Source organism: Megalopta genalis, chromosome 1 (assembly GCF_051020955.1).
Source record: "Megalopta genalis isolate 19385.01 chromosome 1, iyMegGena1_principal, whole genome shotgun sequence".
In the NCBI taxonomy this organism is placed as follows: domain Eukaryota; kingdom Metazoa; phylum Arthropoda; class Insecta; order Hymenoptera; family Halictidae; genus Megalopta; species Megalopta genalis.
Genome location: NC_135013.1, coordinates 29,428,934 through 29,444,461, shown reverse-complemented (window position 1 = coordinate 29,444,461; position 15,528 = coordinate 29,428,934). Strand labels below are relative to the sequence as shown.

Sequence of the window (15,528 nt, the reverse complement as noted above, 5' to 3'; positions counted from 1 at the left end):
TGCATGTGCGTACGTTGAGTACGCTATATCGACACTAGAGACGCGCTCATATTTAAATACTTCCTGCGTATTAGATAGGATGGCGTCCGTGGTGTTGCGGCAATTTCGAAGGGAATAGTGAGTTTTGAAAATTTTGACAACGACCTCGAGAATGGCAGATAATCAACAAAGTCGATTTGAAAAGTCCCTCGGCCTATTAACAACTCGTTTTGTTACTTTATTGCAGAAAGCAAAGGATGGTGTCCTCGACTTAAAAGTAGTAAGTAACTTCGTGAAAGTTCCGATATAAAAAGTTAACCTACCTGCTAGGTTAAGTTGTCGCGGGCGTACACGCCATTTCTAGCTTGCGGGAACTTTGAAACAAGTAACACTAAAATCAGTATTTCTGATGATAATCAAATACTCCCTTTTTAAAGATCATGTTCACTCTGCAGGATATCCTAATTTGTTGTTCTAGAACGAATGTGTTATAAATTTTGATATCTCAACGTGCTATCCTACATAACCTAAAAGGAAATAGAACATTCAATGTCGATTATAGTTTACCAGCTGAAATGTGATAATGAACTTATATTTTTTAGGCTGCTGATATTTTAGAAGTACGGCAAAAAAGACGTATTTATGACATTACAAACGTGCTGGAAGGCATTGGACTCATAGAAAAGAAAAGTAAAAATAGTATCCAATGGAAGTATGTTCTTTTATTGTTCATTATTAATTAAATGTTTCATATGCAGTTTTATAAATCTTGAATTAGACTGCTGCATTTCTTAAATAATAATATTTTAAATATATTAATAGAGGTGCAGGTCCAGGTTGCAATACACAAGAAGTAGGTGAAAAATTGACAGATTTAAAAGATGAAATTAGAAAACTAGAAGATCATGAACAGTTGCTAGATATGCACACTCAATGGATTCAACAAAGTATAAAAAATATACAAAATGATTTAATTAATAGAAAATATGCATACATCAGTTATGAAGATGTGAAGGAAAATTTTCCTGATGATTTTGTATTAGGAATCCAAGCACCTGATGATACAGAATTAACTGTACCAAATATATCGCAGGTATTTTCTCTTTTCGATAAATTATATGTTTGTGCAAGTTTTCTACCTTGCATAGTATTTTATTATTTATTAGATATCTGAGGAAGAGGAAAAAGAAGTAAATTATGAAATGTTTCTAAAAAGCAATACAGAAGAAATTAAAGTGTATATGATTCAACCAGAATTAGCTAAGTCCTATGATAGCAAAATATTAGAAATGAGATTACAAGAAGAAGCAAAAGGTACTAAAAGGGTGAAAGAAGAAGAAGAAAAGAAAGAAGAGACTAATGTTAAACCAAAGAGAAGAGTAGGAAGGTAAATAAAATTATATAGAATAAGAAATAATTGCTCTATTCGCATCAAAAATAGAAAAATAATATTTTTGACCTGCAAAGAGCATAGATTAACTGATCTATCTTGGGGAAAAATAGATATTGAGAAAAAATCTATTTTTTTGGTATAGATCATACAACATAACTTTCAATACATTTTTGAATATACAAATTTATAAGCATTCATAAATCAATTCTCAAATTTAGACCACCAAAAGGAGCTAGTAAACCAGATCCTGTTATATCAGATGAAGATGAAGAAGAAGATGCGGAATTAATAGAAGCGAAAATTGTTCTTCGCGATGTTAGTACATCGGGTAAGATAGCATAAGTTATTGTAAGATAAATATATTATATAAAATATCATCTCATATTATGCATTATAATTTCAGATATTGCTCACAAAGATTTAGAACTGTTTGATCAATTTTATTCAGACAGTAAGTAAAGAAATTTGTAAGAGTTTATAGATATGTAACCAATTGTAAATATGCTTTTAATTTTATAATTCTTGATTACAGTTTATGGACCATTAGTAAGGTTAAGTCCTCCACCTAACGAAAAGGATTATCACTTTAACCTTAGTGAAAATGAAGGAATTTGTGATTTATTTGATATTGCGGCGAAATGAGTTGAGCTTTTCTCAAATGAGGAAATTGTATAGTTTAAATGGCTGGTTGGTGTATAAATCGAACAGTGCCAATAATGTGCAAAATCACGTAAAAAATTTGTTGACAATTTCCAAAGGCTGTTCTATGTATATAATTTTAAAGAATGGATGTGAATAACGATCATTGGATATATACAGTATTTTTTTATTATTAGAAGTAGAGGAAATAGAACAGAATTACAAAAATAAAGAGAGAGAGAGAGATATTTACATGGTCGATTTTTGTTGAATTTTTATTGGATAATGTAATGTTTGTAATGTAATCTACAAACTGCGTACAAACTAACTTTATATGCATGCAAGACAAAAAAGTTGTTCACTTGTGATTGTTGCATATAAGAGAAATAATTTCATAAATAATGAATTAAGATTAGCATTGTTTTTACAATACACATATTTCATTGAATTGTGTAATTTTTTATGTACACAGTTTTGGATTGAAATCATTCAAACCAATCTAGGTGTATATTACATTAATAATTATATGAATTCAAAACTTGTAAACACACGTAGTATGAATAAGGTTTATTATGTAGTATAAGTACTAATGTACTCATACTCTTTTTATAATATACTTTCCATATCGTATATAATACGTTCGTTATTGCATTCAATGACGTTTACTTAAGTTTGTGAATATGTAGTTATTTAAGGAAAATACAAAGAAGTGAAAATATGGTACAAGCAGAAAAGACCAAGAATCTATAATTTACATTATAAAAAAATCACTTTTTCGACGCTGTTGTATGTGCTGTATAATTACGAAAAAAGGAAAAAGAATTTTTAATTGGCAGATGTGTTATAACGTATATACCTTATCGTGCCCTATTTCATCTACATTGACTGAACAACGGTCTATACCTTATTTAATTCACTGACGTCACATGCGTGCTATAAACTGTTCTCTCTTATTACATGTCGTCTGATGCCTATATTATCGATATATGTAGTCGGATTATACGTAATTAGTAGCAATATGTAGTCGTTTATGTGATATATCAAACTAACAGAGAAAACTGCACTCGAAAGACACGAAATTACCAAGGACAGATAAGAATGGATCGACCAGTTTCGTCATCGTCAGTAGCGGAGTCGTTTATAAGTCTCACCTCAGTCAGTATGCGCGTGTTTCCGTAGTAGCGAATCATTTCCAAATGTGTCAACCTCACGAGATTGCTACCTCGTACAAATTCGCGGTGCAGCGAGTTTTCTCGCGTCACGTTCGAACAAACCGCGGTAACGTAGTCGACATTTCGTCCTTTGATCAGAAGAAGGTATGATCACGTAGAAAATGTGTCAGCGAGCGAGACGAAAGAAAATGAAAGATAGACGTTTCACACATTCCGCGAAAGTATTACATCATGAATTTTAGTGGCTTTACGTTATTGGTAGGCTATCAATTCCATTCCGTATGAAAAATTTCATAGATCCAAGTCGATGACAAGTCAAGCAACAAAGCTGTGGGTAAATGTTCTTCATCAATGTACATATATATAGAAAGTGCAACTTCTCTATTTCTGAACAATCGATTGCACGCGCTCTCTTGTTTGGCGCGCTGCATCGTTTACTCCAAAGTTATTTGTCACGTGCTACAAAAAAGCACGATGTGTAATTAAAAAATTTTCTAAACAGAAAACATAAATAATGATGTAATACATAAATTAATGTCAATAAATTTTTAAAGAATATAAGTTTAACTAAAATTTTAAATTAACTTCGATTTTTAAGTTTACATAATGAATTAATTCATATTTTCTCTCGCATTATCTTATCTGTTAAGGTATTTATTGAATTTTATTGATAATAACGGAACTTTATATTTCAGTGACGATAAAAAATGCGTGTTTTTTATGGAAAACTCCGCGAAGTATCGCAAAAATATCCGATCGTACGGGGAATGGCATCTTATACCGTCATATGGCCTACTGGAAGCTTGCTGCAACAAAAAATCGCAGGAAACGAGGAATTAAATTATATTCAAGCTTTGAGGTTCAGCTTGTATGGTGGTTTTTTTGTAGCTCCAACCCTCTACTGTTGGATAAGATGTTCCTCATATTTTTGGCCAAAATCAGATATTAAATCTGCTATTACTAAAGTATATTAAAATCATAAAAAATAGTTGATGTCACAATTAAGTTGCATTATTTATAATTGGAAATATTTATTTCGCAGGCTTTAGTAGAACAAGTTACCTATAGTCCTGCTGCAATGTGTTGTTTCTTCTTTGGTATAAACCTTTTAGAACTAAAACCTGTATCAGAGTGTATTCAAGAAGTTAAACAGAGGTTTTTGCCTACATATAAAGTAAAATTTTTATCATATAAATGTTGAATATACATAGCAAATTCATAATAGGAGAATACTATAATAATAATATATTTTCAGGTTGGTGTTTGTGTATGGCCCATTTTACAAACTATCAATTTCTTCTTGGTACCAGAACACAACCGGGTAATTTATGTAAGTCTTTGTAGTTTAGTTTGGACATCTTTCCTTGCATATATGAAAGCAATAGAGGGCCAGAAATTACAGAAAGGTATAGTAAGTAGTCACATTAACAATATAAAAAATACAAGTCGTATTCCTGAAAATAAGAATACAGAATCTGTTGTACAAAAAGAAGATAAAAGTAAGAAGGAATCTGCTATACGATAATAATTTTTAGGAAATAGTTTTAGTTTAATTAAATAATTTATATAAATAAATCTGTGAGATAAATTGATTACATCAATATATAATGTCCACAGAAATACTTATCAGTGGAGTACAAAATGTTGTAAAAAAAGCAAGCAGATATCTGTTCATGTGGTCAATAAGTGTCTATGTATTGTAATAGATAGATTTAAAATAGTTAAAAATATAAAATCATGAAAGTATATGGAAAGTGTCCATAATTGTTATATTTACATATATATATATATATATATTGATTGTGATTTTATTGTTGACAATAACATTAGTTATTAAATATTAATTTATTATTATTAAAAATGAATATATTGTTAATAAATGTTCATTTCTTTAATTCGTCAAATTTGTATGCCTTGACTCATTTATTCACTTTTTTAAAAAAGCGCGCCATTGTAATTTAAAGTCAAAATTTCAATGTACGCTATCGATTAGTCGTTGTATCGATTGTACGTATTTACCAAAATTCAATATGGCTGTGTTGAAAGTCATTAAAAGTTCAAAACACTGTAAGTTGTCAAACGCAGGTCATTATACGGAGTATAAATTGTTCAAGTGAGAGATATGTTGATTTTCACGTATATTTCAGAAAATATACAACATTAAGTTTAAGAAAATATCCAAGAAGATGAAAATAAATAATATATATAAAAATATGAGGTTATGATGCCGATGTTTCCTGTGACTGAAAGTTTTGACAAATTATTTTTCTGTTACATTTATCTTTTGATTGTGAAATATGGCACGTTCCTCAGTATCAGCGCAATGTGATTTAGTTGCATCTTACATGGATGGAGTTCATGTTAAAATTGCAGAAGCATATAAACCTCCTCGAAAAGTGTGTTTACCAGCAGTATATAACAATAAGCTGCCTGATGTGTCAAAATTAACTTATAATTTTACTTTGGAACGATCAGTTCTTGAAAAGGTTGAGTATTTTTTTCTACAATTTAGAGAAATTCAAATCAATTTTATGTTACACTTAAATGTAGAATATACTAGAATAAATTAATTTTGATCAAAAGATTTAATTTACAGATGACAGAATGGCGCAAAGTTAGGCAAGCAAATAACAAAGCACGCCATACACGCTTAGATGAGAAAAGGAAGAAAGAAAAAAAAGAATGTCCTCCTCCTTCACCACCACCACTTCCTGATAACACGAAACAGCTACCTGTAAATGCACCTGTGCCTGAAACAACCATTCTTACTCCGCAGCCTTTGTCGCCACCAGCAAATGATCTTCAAGATCATGTAAAAACAAATGGATTGGATTATGCTGACTTTGATAATGATACGAGTAGCCCATTTGACAATATGGAATTAAAAACAATAAATGATATGGAGGAACTTGCTCAGGTTAACAGGATGTGGAGTCATAATTGTCAGATCTGAGTCACAATATTAAAATAAATTGTCATTTATTCATATTTTTTAGGTATTACAACCCTCATTTCAATGGGCACCACCAGCAAAATTAGAAAGTATATTAAAAGATTTAACAGTTAATGATCGTCCTGATACTCATTCAGAAGAGAAAAATGATAATATTAAAAATGAAACAAGTGATCAGGAAGAAGACAGTGTAACAGAAACAGTTAAACACCGTAGTGTATCTGCAATTGTTCAAGAATTACAAAGAGACTTAGAAAGACCTTTGATGGAGGTAATATAATTTATTATGAAAATAAAACTACAGGGATTATATATGTCAAAAACTATACATATTATCTGTAACAGGATTGGAAACCTTGGCCAAACTTAGAAAGTCCTAATGCTAGTTCTCACGAATTAAAACAAAACGAGCCAGTGGTAACAAATGAAGAGACTGTTGTAAATTTATTACTGGACTTAACAGAGGAAGACAAAAAGTTAGCACGTCATTTAAGTGATATGGGATTTCCTTTACCAAGAGCTGCTCGCGCTATACGCAAATTAGGTGGTCAAGATAATAAGAAGATTGTGGAATACTTGTTGGCTGTGCAATCTTTAGAGGAGGTAGGAATGTCTGGAGAGGATGCAGAAAAGGCCCTTGCCCTCACAGAATACAATCAAGACAAAGCCAAAGCTTACTATGAGAATCTATGTACTTTACGAGATTTAGGCTTTCCCGAAGAAGAAGCGTCCGCTGCACTTTTAAAATATAACATCGACCGTGATAGAGCTTTAGATTTTCTTATCGCTTGAATGCAAACTTATATATGAACTAATTGAAAAGAGTGGTCTAAAATCAATTTTTTTACTGCACAAAGGAATAGTAAATAAACTAATGGTCATGCTATTTCAAAACAAATATTGCCGATTATTTTATTGTATAACAAAAACTGAAATTACCAACTATTGTAAGATATGATCGATATACATGTCTTTATACGATATATATATATATATATATATATATATATATATATATATATATAAGTGCTACTAAAAAATGTTTCAAGTGTTACAATGGTTATAACAAATTTTAAATCCAATTTAAAAATATGGAATTCTTTTATTTTTTTTTTTATACATTATATTTACAGAATTACCTATTAAACAAAATAAGTATCATTAATTGACATGATACCAGTCATGGCTGACTATCATATTGGAATATTTAATAAATTCAGAAGCGCATCTGCAAAATTGAGATGAAATCTTTGATATTATATACAAACATACAGACAAGGTTTATCTCACCTTTTGCAGCAACATAGTGCAACTGTTGTTATAGATTCTACATGGTGGCTGATACCAATAATAACCCAAGCTTCTGTGAAGATTGGCTGTTGACATTGAGAGTGTACACAGATACTAACAGGTCCATTCATCAACAAGTTACATGAACCATAGTTGATAGGATACAATTTAAAGCCAGAAGTTTCATGATCATTTGTTGTAATTGATTCGTACTGAACATTTATATTTATAGGCGATGTTGAAATGTTAAGTGTGTGCTTATACCTAAAATTAAGTATAAATGGTTCTGTTTATGAAAGTATTGAAGAACATTAGGTACATTCCACGAGAAAAATGTGATGCATGATACTGTGGTAGTTACCTTTCAGTATAAGCTTTTTTTAAAGCTAATTCCCATAATGAAACAACTGTATTTTCATGGATATTATGAACTTTTAAAAGTTGGCGCGGTAATTCAATCGCAAAATCAGTATCCTCTCCATGCAATGCATTTATTTTTATGTTCAGTTTTATATTTGTACGTAATACTGTGTTCTCACAATGCGATTTGAAACATCTGTGATTGTATATACTTATGTATTTATAGATACAAGCGTGAATTTCTTATTGGAAATTTGAATAGAATAAAAAATTGTATTATGATTATCTTAAAATATTTAAATACCTTCATAAACCTAATGAGCACTAAGGTATTACTTTACATTAATTTATATGTATTGCAATTAGATAAAAACTCACCCATAACTTAAAATATTTCTTCGACCATGTGTATGAAAGTCTTGGTTTCGAGAAGTTAATTGATAAAGAAGTGGATAAGATAAATAATTTAAAGACCCATTTGCATCAAATTTAATGCAAGGAGATGATACAAATCCATTTAGTGGTAAATACCTTAGCCTACATAAAAGTTATTCTGCGTAAAATGAAAGCATTCAATAACATTAACAAAAATATTTATAATAAACTAAATTGTCTAAATATAATAATTATTTATATTCATTTGATGTAACAACCTGTTGGAACACACAGAAATTAGTGATATCTGTGGTGATAAAGTAAGTCTATTGGGTAATTCCTTTAAACAATTATTATCTGCATTTAATTCCTTTAGTTTAGGCAAAGAACCAATCCATTCTGGTAATGCAATGAATTTATTCCCACAAATAGATAGAACTTCCAAGTTATGCATTTGATTCATTTCTACAAAAATTGCATACAGAATGAAATTAAATGTGACTTTATGAATGTAATATCACGTATAAAAACTTACCACTTGGTAATTCATCTATAAAATTTTGATTTAGTGTCAAACTTTTCAAGTTAATTAAATTTTTTATGCATGATGGTATTTGTTCTAGCTTGTTAGCGCTTACATCAAGAACCAACAGTTGACTCATGTCACAGAGTTGTGAAGGTAGTTCTTTGAGTAAGTTTCCATATATGTACAAATTTGTAACATTGAACAGTTCTATGATCCATGGTGGTAATGTCGAAAGTTTATTCCATTTCAAATATATTTCTTGAATATGACTGCCATAAAACCTTATTGCTTCAGGAATTTCCTCAAGACCTCGACAATTCCAATGCAATATTACCTTGTTTTTGATTTCATTCACCATTTCTGCAGAATCTGAGTCCATGTTTAAATGAATTTAATCAAAATAGTTTTCAAATATTAAATTGAAGTAGATGATTCTGAATTTCTGAGGTTGGCAACCAACCATCAGGGTATGCTCAAAATAACTTGCCTGCTTGAAAGATTTGTATTAATAACCTATTATACAGCAACATCCATATGAGATTATGTTTTACAATAACACAATGTATTACAAGTCATTTGTTTTTGTTAATACAAGAAATATATGTTAAAACTACATATTTAGAACATTTCATAAATATTTACATTATCGACATAATGTCATAAGAAAGTCATAATGTGTACATACTTAGTGTGCATTTAAAAATATGTGTGTTTCTGTTTACTACAATTAAAAGTCTCTGTCACATACAGAAGATATACTTACTGTTTCTCTAACAATGATGAAAGAGAGTAGATATAACAGACAGATATTTTATATATTTTACTCACTTATATACAATGAACTATTATTAAACAAATCTATCCACAATATAAGATTGTATGAATACATAGTATCAAAGAGCCTGATAGTATATACGACTATATTAGAAACAATAGAATGTAAAATTGATTTCTTTCATTATTTCATACGTTATGATATTCTTGTATTTATCCATTTTTAATTTCGGTTCTTACCAAAGATTTTAAATCCATGACAACTGATGCATATGCAAAATTAAGCACGGCTAACACCATAATACATACATACTATCAGCTGATGTCAAATTTAATCACATTTATAATACATACAGTAATACCTGTAGGTATTTTCCACGACTTTTTTACCTCCCTTAGCTTTTGCAAGCATCCCTACCATTTTACAGCGCATTCAATCCGCAGTGAATTCTGTCTTATCATTGAATTATCAGCCAATCAGAGCAGAGCAATTTCTGTCCACATCTTCGGTTGCTTAACAAACTGCGGCCCAGGGTGGTGTAGAAGTTGGAGCGTGTACGTTTTAGACATTTGTTTGAACTATGTAGACATCTTTGGCGCGAATCAAGTCATAATTGCTGAGTAAATGTTGTTTAAATGTTATTTCTAAAAATTCGTGAAAAAACGAACAAACGTAAACATGGCTGCATCTTCAGACGTTGCTACGGTATTAATTATGTATTATTTTTTGTATTAAAAATCTTTATTTTTGTAATGTTACAAAAATATAATCTATACTTAACCTAATATGTTAAGCGGTGTATTTAAAATGTGATTAAAAATTAATATTTTACCTTAAAACTACATGATTAATTGTTTAAAGTTATTATATGTATTACTACAACGTATAACTTTTTATAAATAAACCAATTTGCAAATGCATATTGTATCGTATTATTTATGCGAAATTCTGTACTTATGTCCCTGGGAAGCCTTGTAGAAAAAATAAAGTATATTCAAATTAAACTATATGTATATTAAATTAAATCGTTTAATATATAATTTTCTTTTATCTGTTTACATAAATTGTATGTGTAGATCAAAGTGCAGAGGTATTTGAACTTACCGTTGGTCCAACGGTGCAAAGAAATAGCAACATTAATAGATGAGTCCAGTACAACAGAATTACAACATGTACTCCCAATATTGGTAGACTCACTCTTTGGAATAATAGATGATATTGGTTGGGGATTACACAGTATCACTTTTAAGAAGAATCCACAAGAATATAAAACACTCTGTGACTTCCTTAATCCACAGGGACCAGTTTTCTCTTTGTGCTACAAATTATTACCAGATTGTTACTTGAAATATAATGTTCCAGTATTATATTTACCGGTGAGTACTAAACATCCACAAAAGCTGCAAATAAAAGCAGTTTTAATAGTTTTTCTGTTCTACTTTAGGTAAAAATACGTTCTATGCTGGAGGAAGGTGTGATACCACCATTTTATCTAGATAAAATTAGGGATGATCAGGGTACACGTTCTGTAGCTTCCTTAAATATGAGTATCCTTCAAATAATTTGAGAACTATATATTCATCAGAATTCAGATAAGACCCTTAACACAGACATAGATCCCTTTGAATATTACATCTTCCACTTTGCTTATCACTTGACAAATCCATGGTTGCAAGTGCAACAACAAGAGAATGTTTGGGTAAATTGGGAAACTGTTTATGTCCAATTAGCTCATTGTTATTTATATCATTTTTTACCTACAGACAACTCACCAGTTTTGCCAATAATTCCTCCATATATTAGAAAAACACCACAAAGAAAATTGGTGCAGTCACCAGAAACTAAGAGGTACACTAACATGACTGTAATTGTCCTATTTGATAAGTTGAATAAGTTAAGAGCTTTATTTATTTGTTTGGTAAGTTGAAAATTATAACCAGAGATTATTACAGGCTGCAAACTCCACGACTATTGAGAACATCTATTTTATCACCTGGTTCTCCTAATTCCACTTCCACAGTTCCCCAACAACAATGTCTGCCACAAGTATGGAGAAGTGAAACTGTAGTTCAAGTTTTTCTTGATTTTTGGCTAGAGTATTCAGAAGATGGTCAGTTAAATACAAGATTTGGCATGACCTACTCCACGTCTGTCCCATGCAGAGTAAGTTTATAATTTTTAATATTTTTATCACAAGCATACATTTACATTTCATTCCACGTACAGCATAGTATTCATTCTGGAGAACACATACGTTTGGTACGAGCATTTATAAAAACGTTGCATGAATTTGCAAATAGTGCTACAGGTGCTAAGAGTGCAATGGATGAACTTAAACGGTATTCGTTAATATTGAATAATTTTTATTTCCATAGTTATTTAGATTATTAAATATAAATATTTTCAGAATAATTTTACCTTCTGTCCAAGGAAAAATCTACACATTCCTCCGAAAAGCTATACATCATTGGCCTTTAGATAGTTCATTTCGATTAATTCTCGAGACATGGTTAAGCTTTATTCAACCATGGCGGTATTTCCCTGGAATATCGTATACTAAAGAAGGGTAAGTATAAAATTTAATAAAAATAATTGATACAGCATAGTTAACCACTTTTTTAATTACTATTTCAGTAAATCAGAAGAAGAAGAAAGGGGAAAAATACATGATGCTTACAGGTGGATGCCTTTTGTTGCAAATAATCTATTAGCTTACACAGCAATATTTCAGCAGTTAGTTCCACGTTTTATGAGAACAGATTTAGTAGCTCCAAAAAATGCCTTAATGCTGTTCAGAGTTACTAAAGTATGTAAACGACATATTCAATGACATATATTATAAATGTAGATTGATTATTTTATTAAACTTAAATGTATAGGTATTTTCACAACCACTCTTAGCAAAAATGATATGTGAAGTAGAGGGTCTAATGGATGATGTTGGACTCAGTAGAAGTCGAGTATCTACAAATCAGTGGTCCTCTGTAGTAAGACAACAGATATTAGAATTGGAGGGACCAACATACCAGTATGTACCAATGTTTTCAGTGGCTACTGTCTCACAGGTATGTATATTGTGTAATCATTATAGTTTCGTTTAATTGTTTAGAAATTGCGATTTCTTTTTTAGGTGGTCTGTTTATTAAATACTATTAAGCAAGCACATCTAACAGCAACAAGTTTAATCGACGCATTAGAAAAGAAAAGGAAAACCAGGAAGCTTTTGTTAGCAATATGGGAATTCTTCAACGGTGAAGATTATTCTTCAGATGACATTAGTATAGATGAACGTCGGCGAGTTCCTGTGTACCTGGCGAATGCACAGCAACAATTAATCGAAATTTTTGAGGTAACTGTTTATATAACGAATGTTCGATACTTCTTTATGTCAAATACCGAGTTTTCTTTAAATATGACTTTAGATCAATGTGGAGGATATTCCTCAAGTAGCTATTGAAGCTGATCAAGAATATCATGAGAGTATTCTATCTACGTCCTTTTGTCATCAATCGCAGGTAATATATTGGTTGTGTTCCAAGGGTTTAGTCAATCGATAAATTTTTATAAAACATTTACTTCTCAGATGGATTCAAGTTTCGATACTAGTAAGCCAGGCATGTTTGTACCAATACAGTACAACAGACAAACGTGTAAATACATTGAATATTTGGGAGATCCCGAGTTACAGCCAGTGAGATCCGACGAGTGTACTATATTAGTTAGATTTTTGTACAATCAATGCGCCTATATAAATATGAAGGTATACGTTGATTGTGAATATCTTTTTTCATAAACAAAGAATAAATTGAAAGTTATTTAATGTCACATACTTTCGACAGTACCGACACAAGTTAGCTACTATGTATCACCAGCGAGGCTTCTTGGGTAGTATTTGTCGACAAATCTTGGAACCACCCACCAAAGTTATTAAATTACAAAAACGGACGGAAACCGGACTTTCTAGTGGTTACGAAGAACGTATACCACCTCGATTGAGTCTGCGATCACTTGCTAATTATAAACTCCTCCTGGCACTTAGTTTAGGAATGTTCATCGCATGGCTTACAAAGTAAGAGATGTCGACGATACCTACTTTTCTTATGAACATAGTTACCGGATCAATCGTTAATTATATAATGTGAATTTCATTTTACAGTTACGGTGCCTTTACCTTTCTTGGATTTATTTTTTGTTTATGGGTTGTATATATAATGATACGCGCAATGCTGGAGCCTTGGACCGCGTGGAATTCATCCAGGCACAACGCATCAACATTCTAAATAACTTAAGAACAAGTTAATTATATTTTTTATTTAATAAATGACATATTCCACTGTACAATATGCCATACAATTCGGCAAATCAATTTTGTATGCGAATTGTAATTTTTGAAATGTTTAAATAAACCCGTTTATGGTCGAATAATTAATGTATATTACACAGCCATTGCAGATCCACCCTTCCTTCAAATATTTTTAAAATTGCTAACGATAGGAACTAATTCTTTCGTCTGTTTTAATAACAAAACTTTACACTCCCTTGATTTTATTCATACTTACATTAATTTTATCGTGTTCATAGATAAAGTTATACAACTTAGAATCGCATAATGATTTTCCAATGAAAAAAGAAATTATCGAAGCTCACTCCACTTCGTGTCCTATGAACGCGACCCTTTAGTATGCAACCAGTTATCTCTTCATACGGTGAACGGTAGGTTGCGTGCTGTAGGGTGTCAATTTCTACCTGTGACTTCTCTCGCTGCAACGAATTATTATTTTATAACTTTTTCTGCACGAGCTAAAATCGTGCTTTCCGAAGCTTGTCACGTGCATCACGTGGGCTGATTATTATTTAATCGATATCGCGTACGAATAACCGATCATCCTTGTCAATTCTGCGGGATATATAGATAACTACTACGTACAACGGTTCGTTAACGCTGATATTGTGAGGAAATTGATATTGCACCGAGGCGAAATCACTCTGCGAACGAAGAATCAGCGAAAGGAGGGAACAGATGCGAACTGCAATTTCTCTCCGGGGCTGGTATCGACTTTTCCTTTAACGCGTACTCAAAATAATTGGATAGGAGTGGTTTTTTTTCTAAGAAAATTGCAAATCGTTTACATATCGTCGAACAGTAGTAAATCATCTCAGCGAACCGTACACCGTGCACACGTTCTATGAAAAAAGGTACCTTTTTAATTAGACCTCGCCACCGGACTCCACGGTGTTTTTTATGTTTCCCTGGGAGACCGTGCGGACACATGTATGCCACGCTGAGCTAACTATTACCTTAATAAAGTGTGCTACAACAAGCTGATCATGACACGGTTAACCGCTAACACACGGTTACGTAATAATTATACATGACTCTACTTTGAATTATTTGACCCCTGATCCCTTGGTACGCGAATACAAATATTTCACAGACAAATCATTAGCAACGATTGTACTAATAAAAATATAGCATAGACGCGGCAAATTCACGCTTTCTCATTAATCGTAAAAAATATTCTACGGTAATTTCGACTCTCTGCCACCGTTCCTAAGATCATCCATATTTCCAATCACATTAGTCGCATTAAGTCATTAGGTATTTAGTGCGATGGACGACGGGTGTTGCGTGTTCAATGCAACACGAACATGACCCGTTTTCGACTTGCATCGGTGCAACTTGCATTCTCATCGAGTAGCCCACCTCTATCAGGCATTCAGCTCTGCGGCGCGGTTAGGCGTCCTTTTATGCGCCCACAAACGACCAGTTGTGCGCCTGTTATGAACAATAATCACGTTTGAATTACCTCGAATGGTCCCGTTCACTATTCGTTAAGAGCTCCTTTGCCGAAGGAAGCGTCTTTAAGCCAGAGGACACGCGTCGCTTGTAATCAATGACTATTAGGCGCGCTGCTATTATCCGCGAGGGCTTAACACGTTCGCTACCACCATTTTTCCGCTATCAATCTTCGTAGCCGCGAAGCTCTGTGTCGTATTGACAAAAAATCGTGCAACTATGCGGCTCCGATAAGTTCCTAACAACTGTACCTAAATCATAGAACAAGA

General features: G+C 32.0%; 5 protein-coding genes across 12 annotated transcripts; 4 read left to right on the top strand and 1 right to left on the bottom strand.

Annotated features, from left to right (window-relative positions):
- The first annotated feature begins 77 nt into the window (after positions 1–77).
- Positions 78–2,846, top strand: LOC117222327 (transcription factor E2F5). The gene is made up of 7 exons (XM_033473971.2): positions 78–259; positions 582–691; positions 802–1,072; positions 1,146–1,366; positions 1,591–1,700; positions 1,776–1,823; positions 1,905–2,846. The coding sequence occupies exons 1-7, from the start codon at positions 152–154 to the stop codon at positions 2,012–2,014; spliced, it is 978 nt and encodes a 325-aa protein (XP_033329862.1). The 5' UTR covers positions 78–151; the 3' UTR covers positions 2,015–2,846.
- Positions 2,847–2,997: 151 nt separating this feature from the next.
- On the top strand, positions 2,998–5,087 carry LOC117222328 (mpv17-like protein). 2 transcript variants are annotated; one of them, XM_033473972.2, is made up of 4 exons: positions 2,998–3,327; positions 3,879–4,148; positions 4,226–4,357; positions 4,439–5,087. In XM_033473972.2, the coding sequence occupies exons 2-4, from the start codon at positions 3,891–3,893 to the stop codon at positions 4,706–4,708; spliced, it is 660 nt and encodes a 219-aa protein (XP_033329863.1). In that variant the 5' UTR covers positions 2,998–3,327; positions 3,879–3,890; the 3' UTR covers positions 4,709–5,087. The 2 variants fall into 2 exon arrangements, with proteins under 2 accessions (XP_033329863.1, XP_033329864.1); XM_033473973.2 differs by lacking the exon at positions 2,998–3,327 and adding an exon at positions 3,342–3,517.
- Positions 5,088–5,146: 59 nt separating this feature from the next.
- On the top strand, positions 5,147–8,071 carry LOC117222314 (uncharacterized). 3 transcript variants are annotated; one of them, XM_033473954.2, is made up of 5 exons: positions 5,147–5,250; positions 5,331–5,669; positions 5,780–6,100; positions 6,180–6,407; positions 6,482–8,071. In XM_033473954.2, exons 2-5 carry the CDS (start codon positions 5,481–5,483, stop codon positions 6,926–6,928), a joined length of 1,185 nt encoding a protein of 394 aa, XP_033329845.2. In that variant the 5' UTR covers positions 5,147–5,250; positions 5,331–5,480; the 3' UTR covers positions 6,929–8,071. The 3 variants fall into 3 exon arrangements, with proteins under 3 accessions (XP_033329845.2, XP_033329844.2, XP_076381229.1); XM_033473953.2 differs by having other exon boundaries at positions 5,226–5,669; XM_076525114.1 differs by lacking the exon at positions 5,147–5,250 and having other exon boundaries at positions 5,532–5,669; positions 5,767–6,100.
- LOC117222313 (uncharacterized) lies at positions 7,219–9,893 on the bottom strand. Of its 5 annotated transcripts, none has more exons than XM_033473947.2 (7): positions 9,175–9,893; positions 8,697–9,056; positions 8,440–8,626; positions 8,165–8,323; positions 7,788–7,982; positions 7,427–7,690; positions 7,219–7,364 (listed from the first exon to the last, which is right to left on the bottom strand). In XM_033473947.2, exons 1-7 carry the CDS (start codon positions 9,215–9,217, stop codon positions 7,298–7,300), a joined length of 1,275 nt encoding a protein of 424 aa, XP_033329838.2. In that variant the 5' UTR covers positions 9,218–9,893; the 3' UTR covers positions 7,219–7,297. The 5 variants fall into 5 exon arrangements, with proteins under 5 accessions (XP_033329838.2, XP_033329840.2, XP_033329843.2 ...); XM_033473949.2 differs by having other exon boundaries at positions 8,697–9,174; positions 9,451–9,892; XM_033473952.2 differs by having other exon boundaries at positions 9,451–9,892.
- A 117-nt stretch (positions 9,894–10,010) lies between these two features.
- Positions 10,011–13,887, top strand: LOC117222312 (sphingomyelin phosphodiesterase 4). Its single transcript, XM_033473946.2, has 14 exons — positions 10,011–10,167; positions 10,539–10,838; positions 10,907–11,009; positions 11,079–11,310; positions 11,415–11,625; positions 11,689–11,801; positions 11,870–12,028; positions 12,097–12,268; positions 12,342–12,527; positions 12,593–12,811; positions 12,885–12,977; positions 13,046–13,222; positions 13,302–13,531; positions 13,619–13,887. Exons 1-14 carry the CDS (start codon positions 10,141–10,143, stop codon positions 13,740–13,742), a joined length of 2,346 nt encoding a protein of 781 aa, XP_033329837.1. The 5' UTR covers positions 10,011–10,140; the 3' UTR covers positions 13,743–13,887.
- The last annotated feature ends 1,641 nt before the right edge of the window (positions 13,888–15,528 follow it).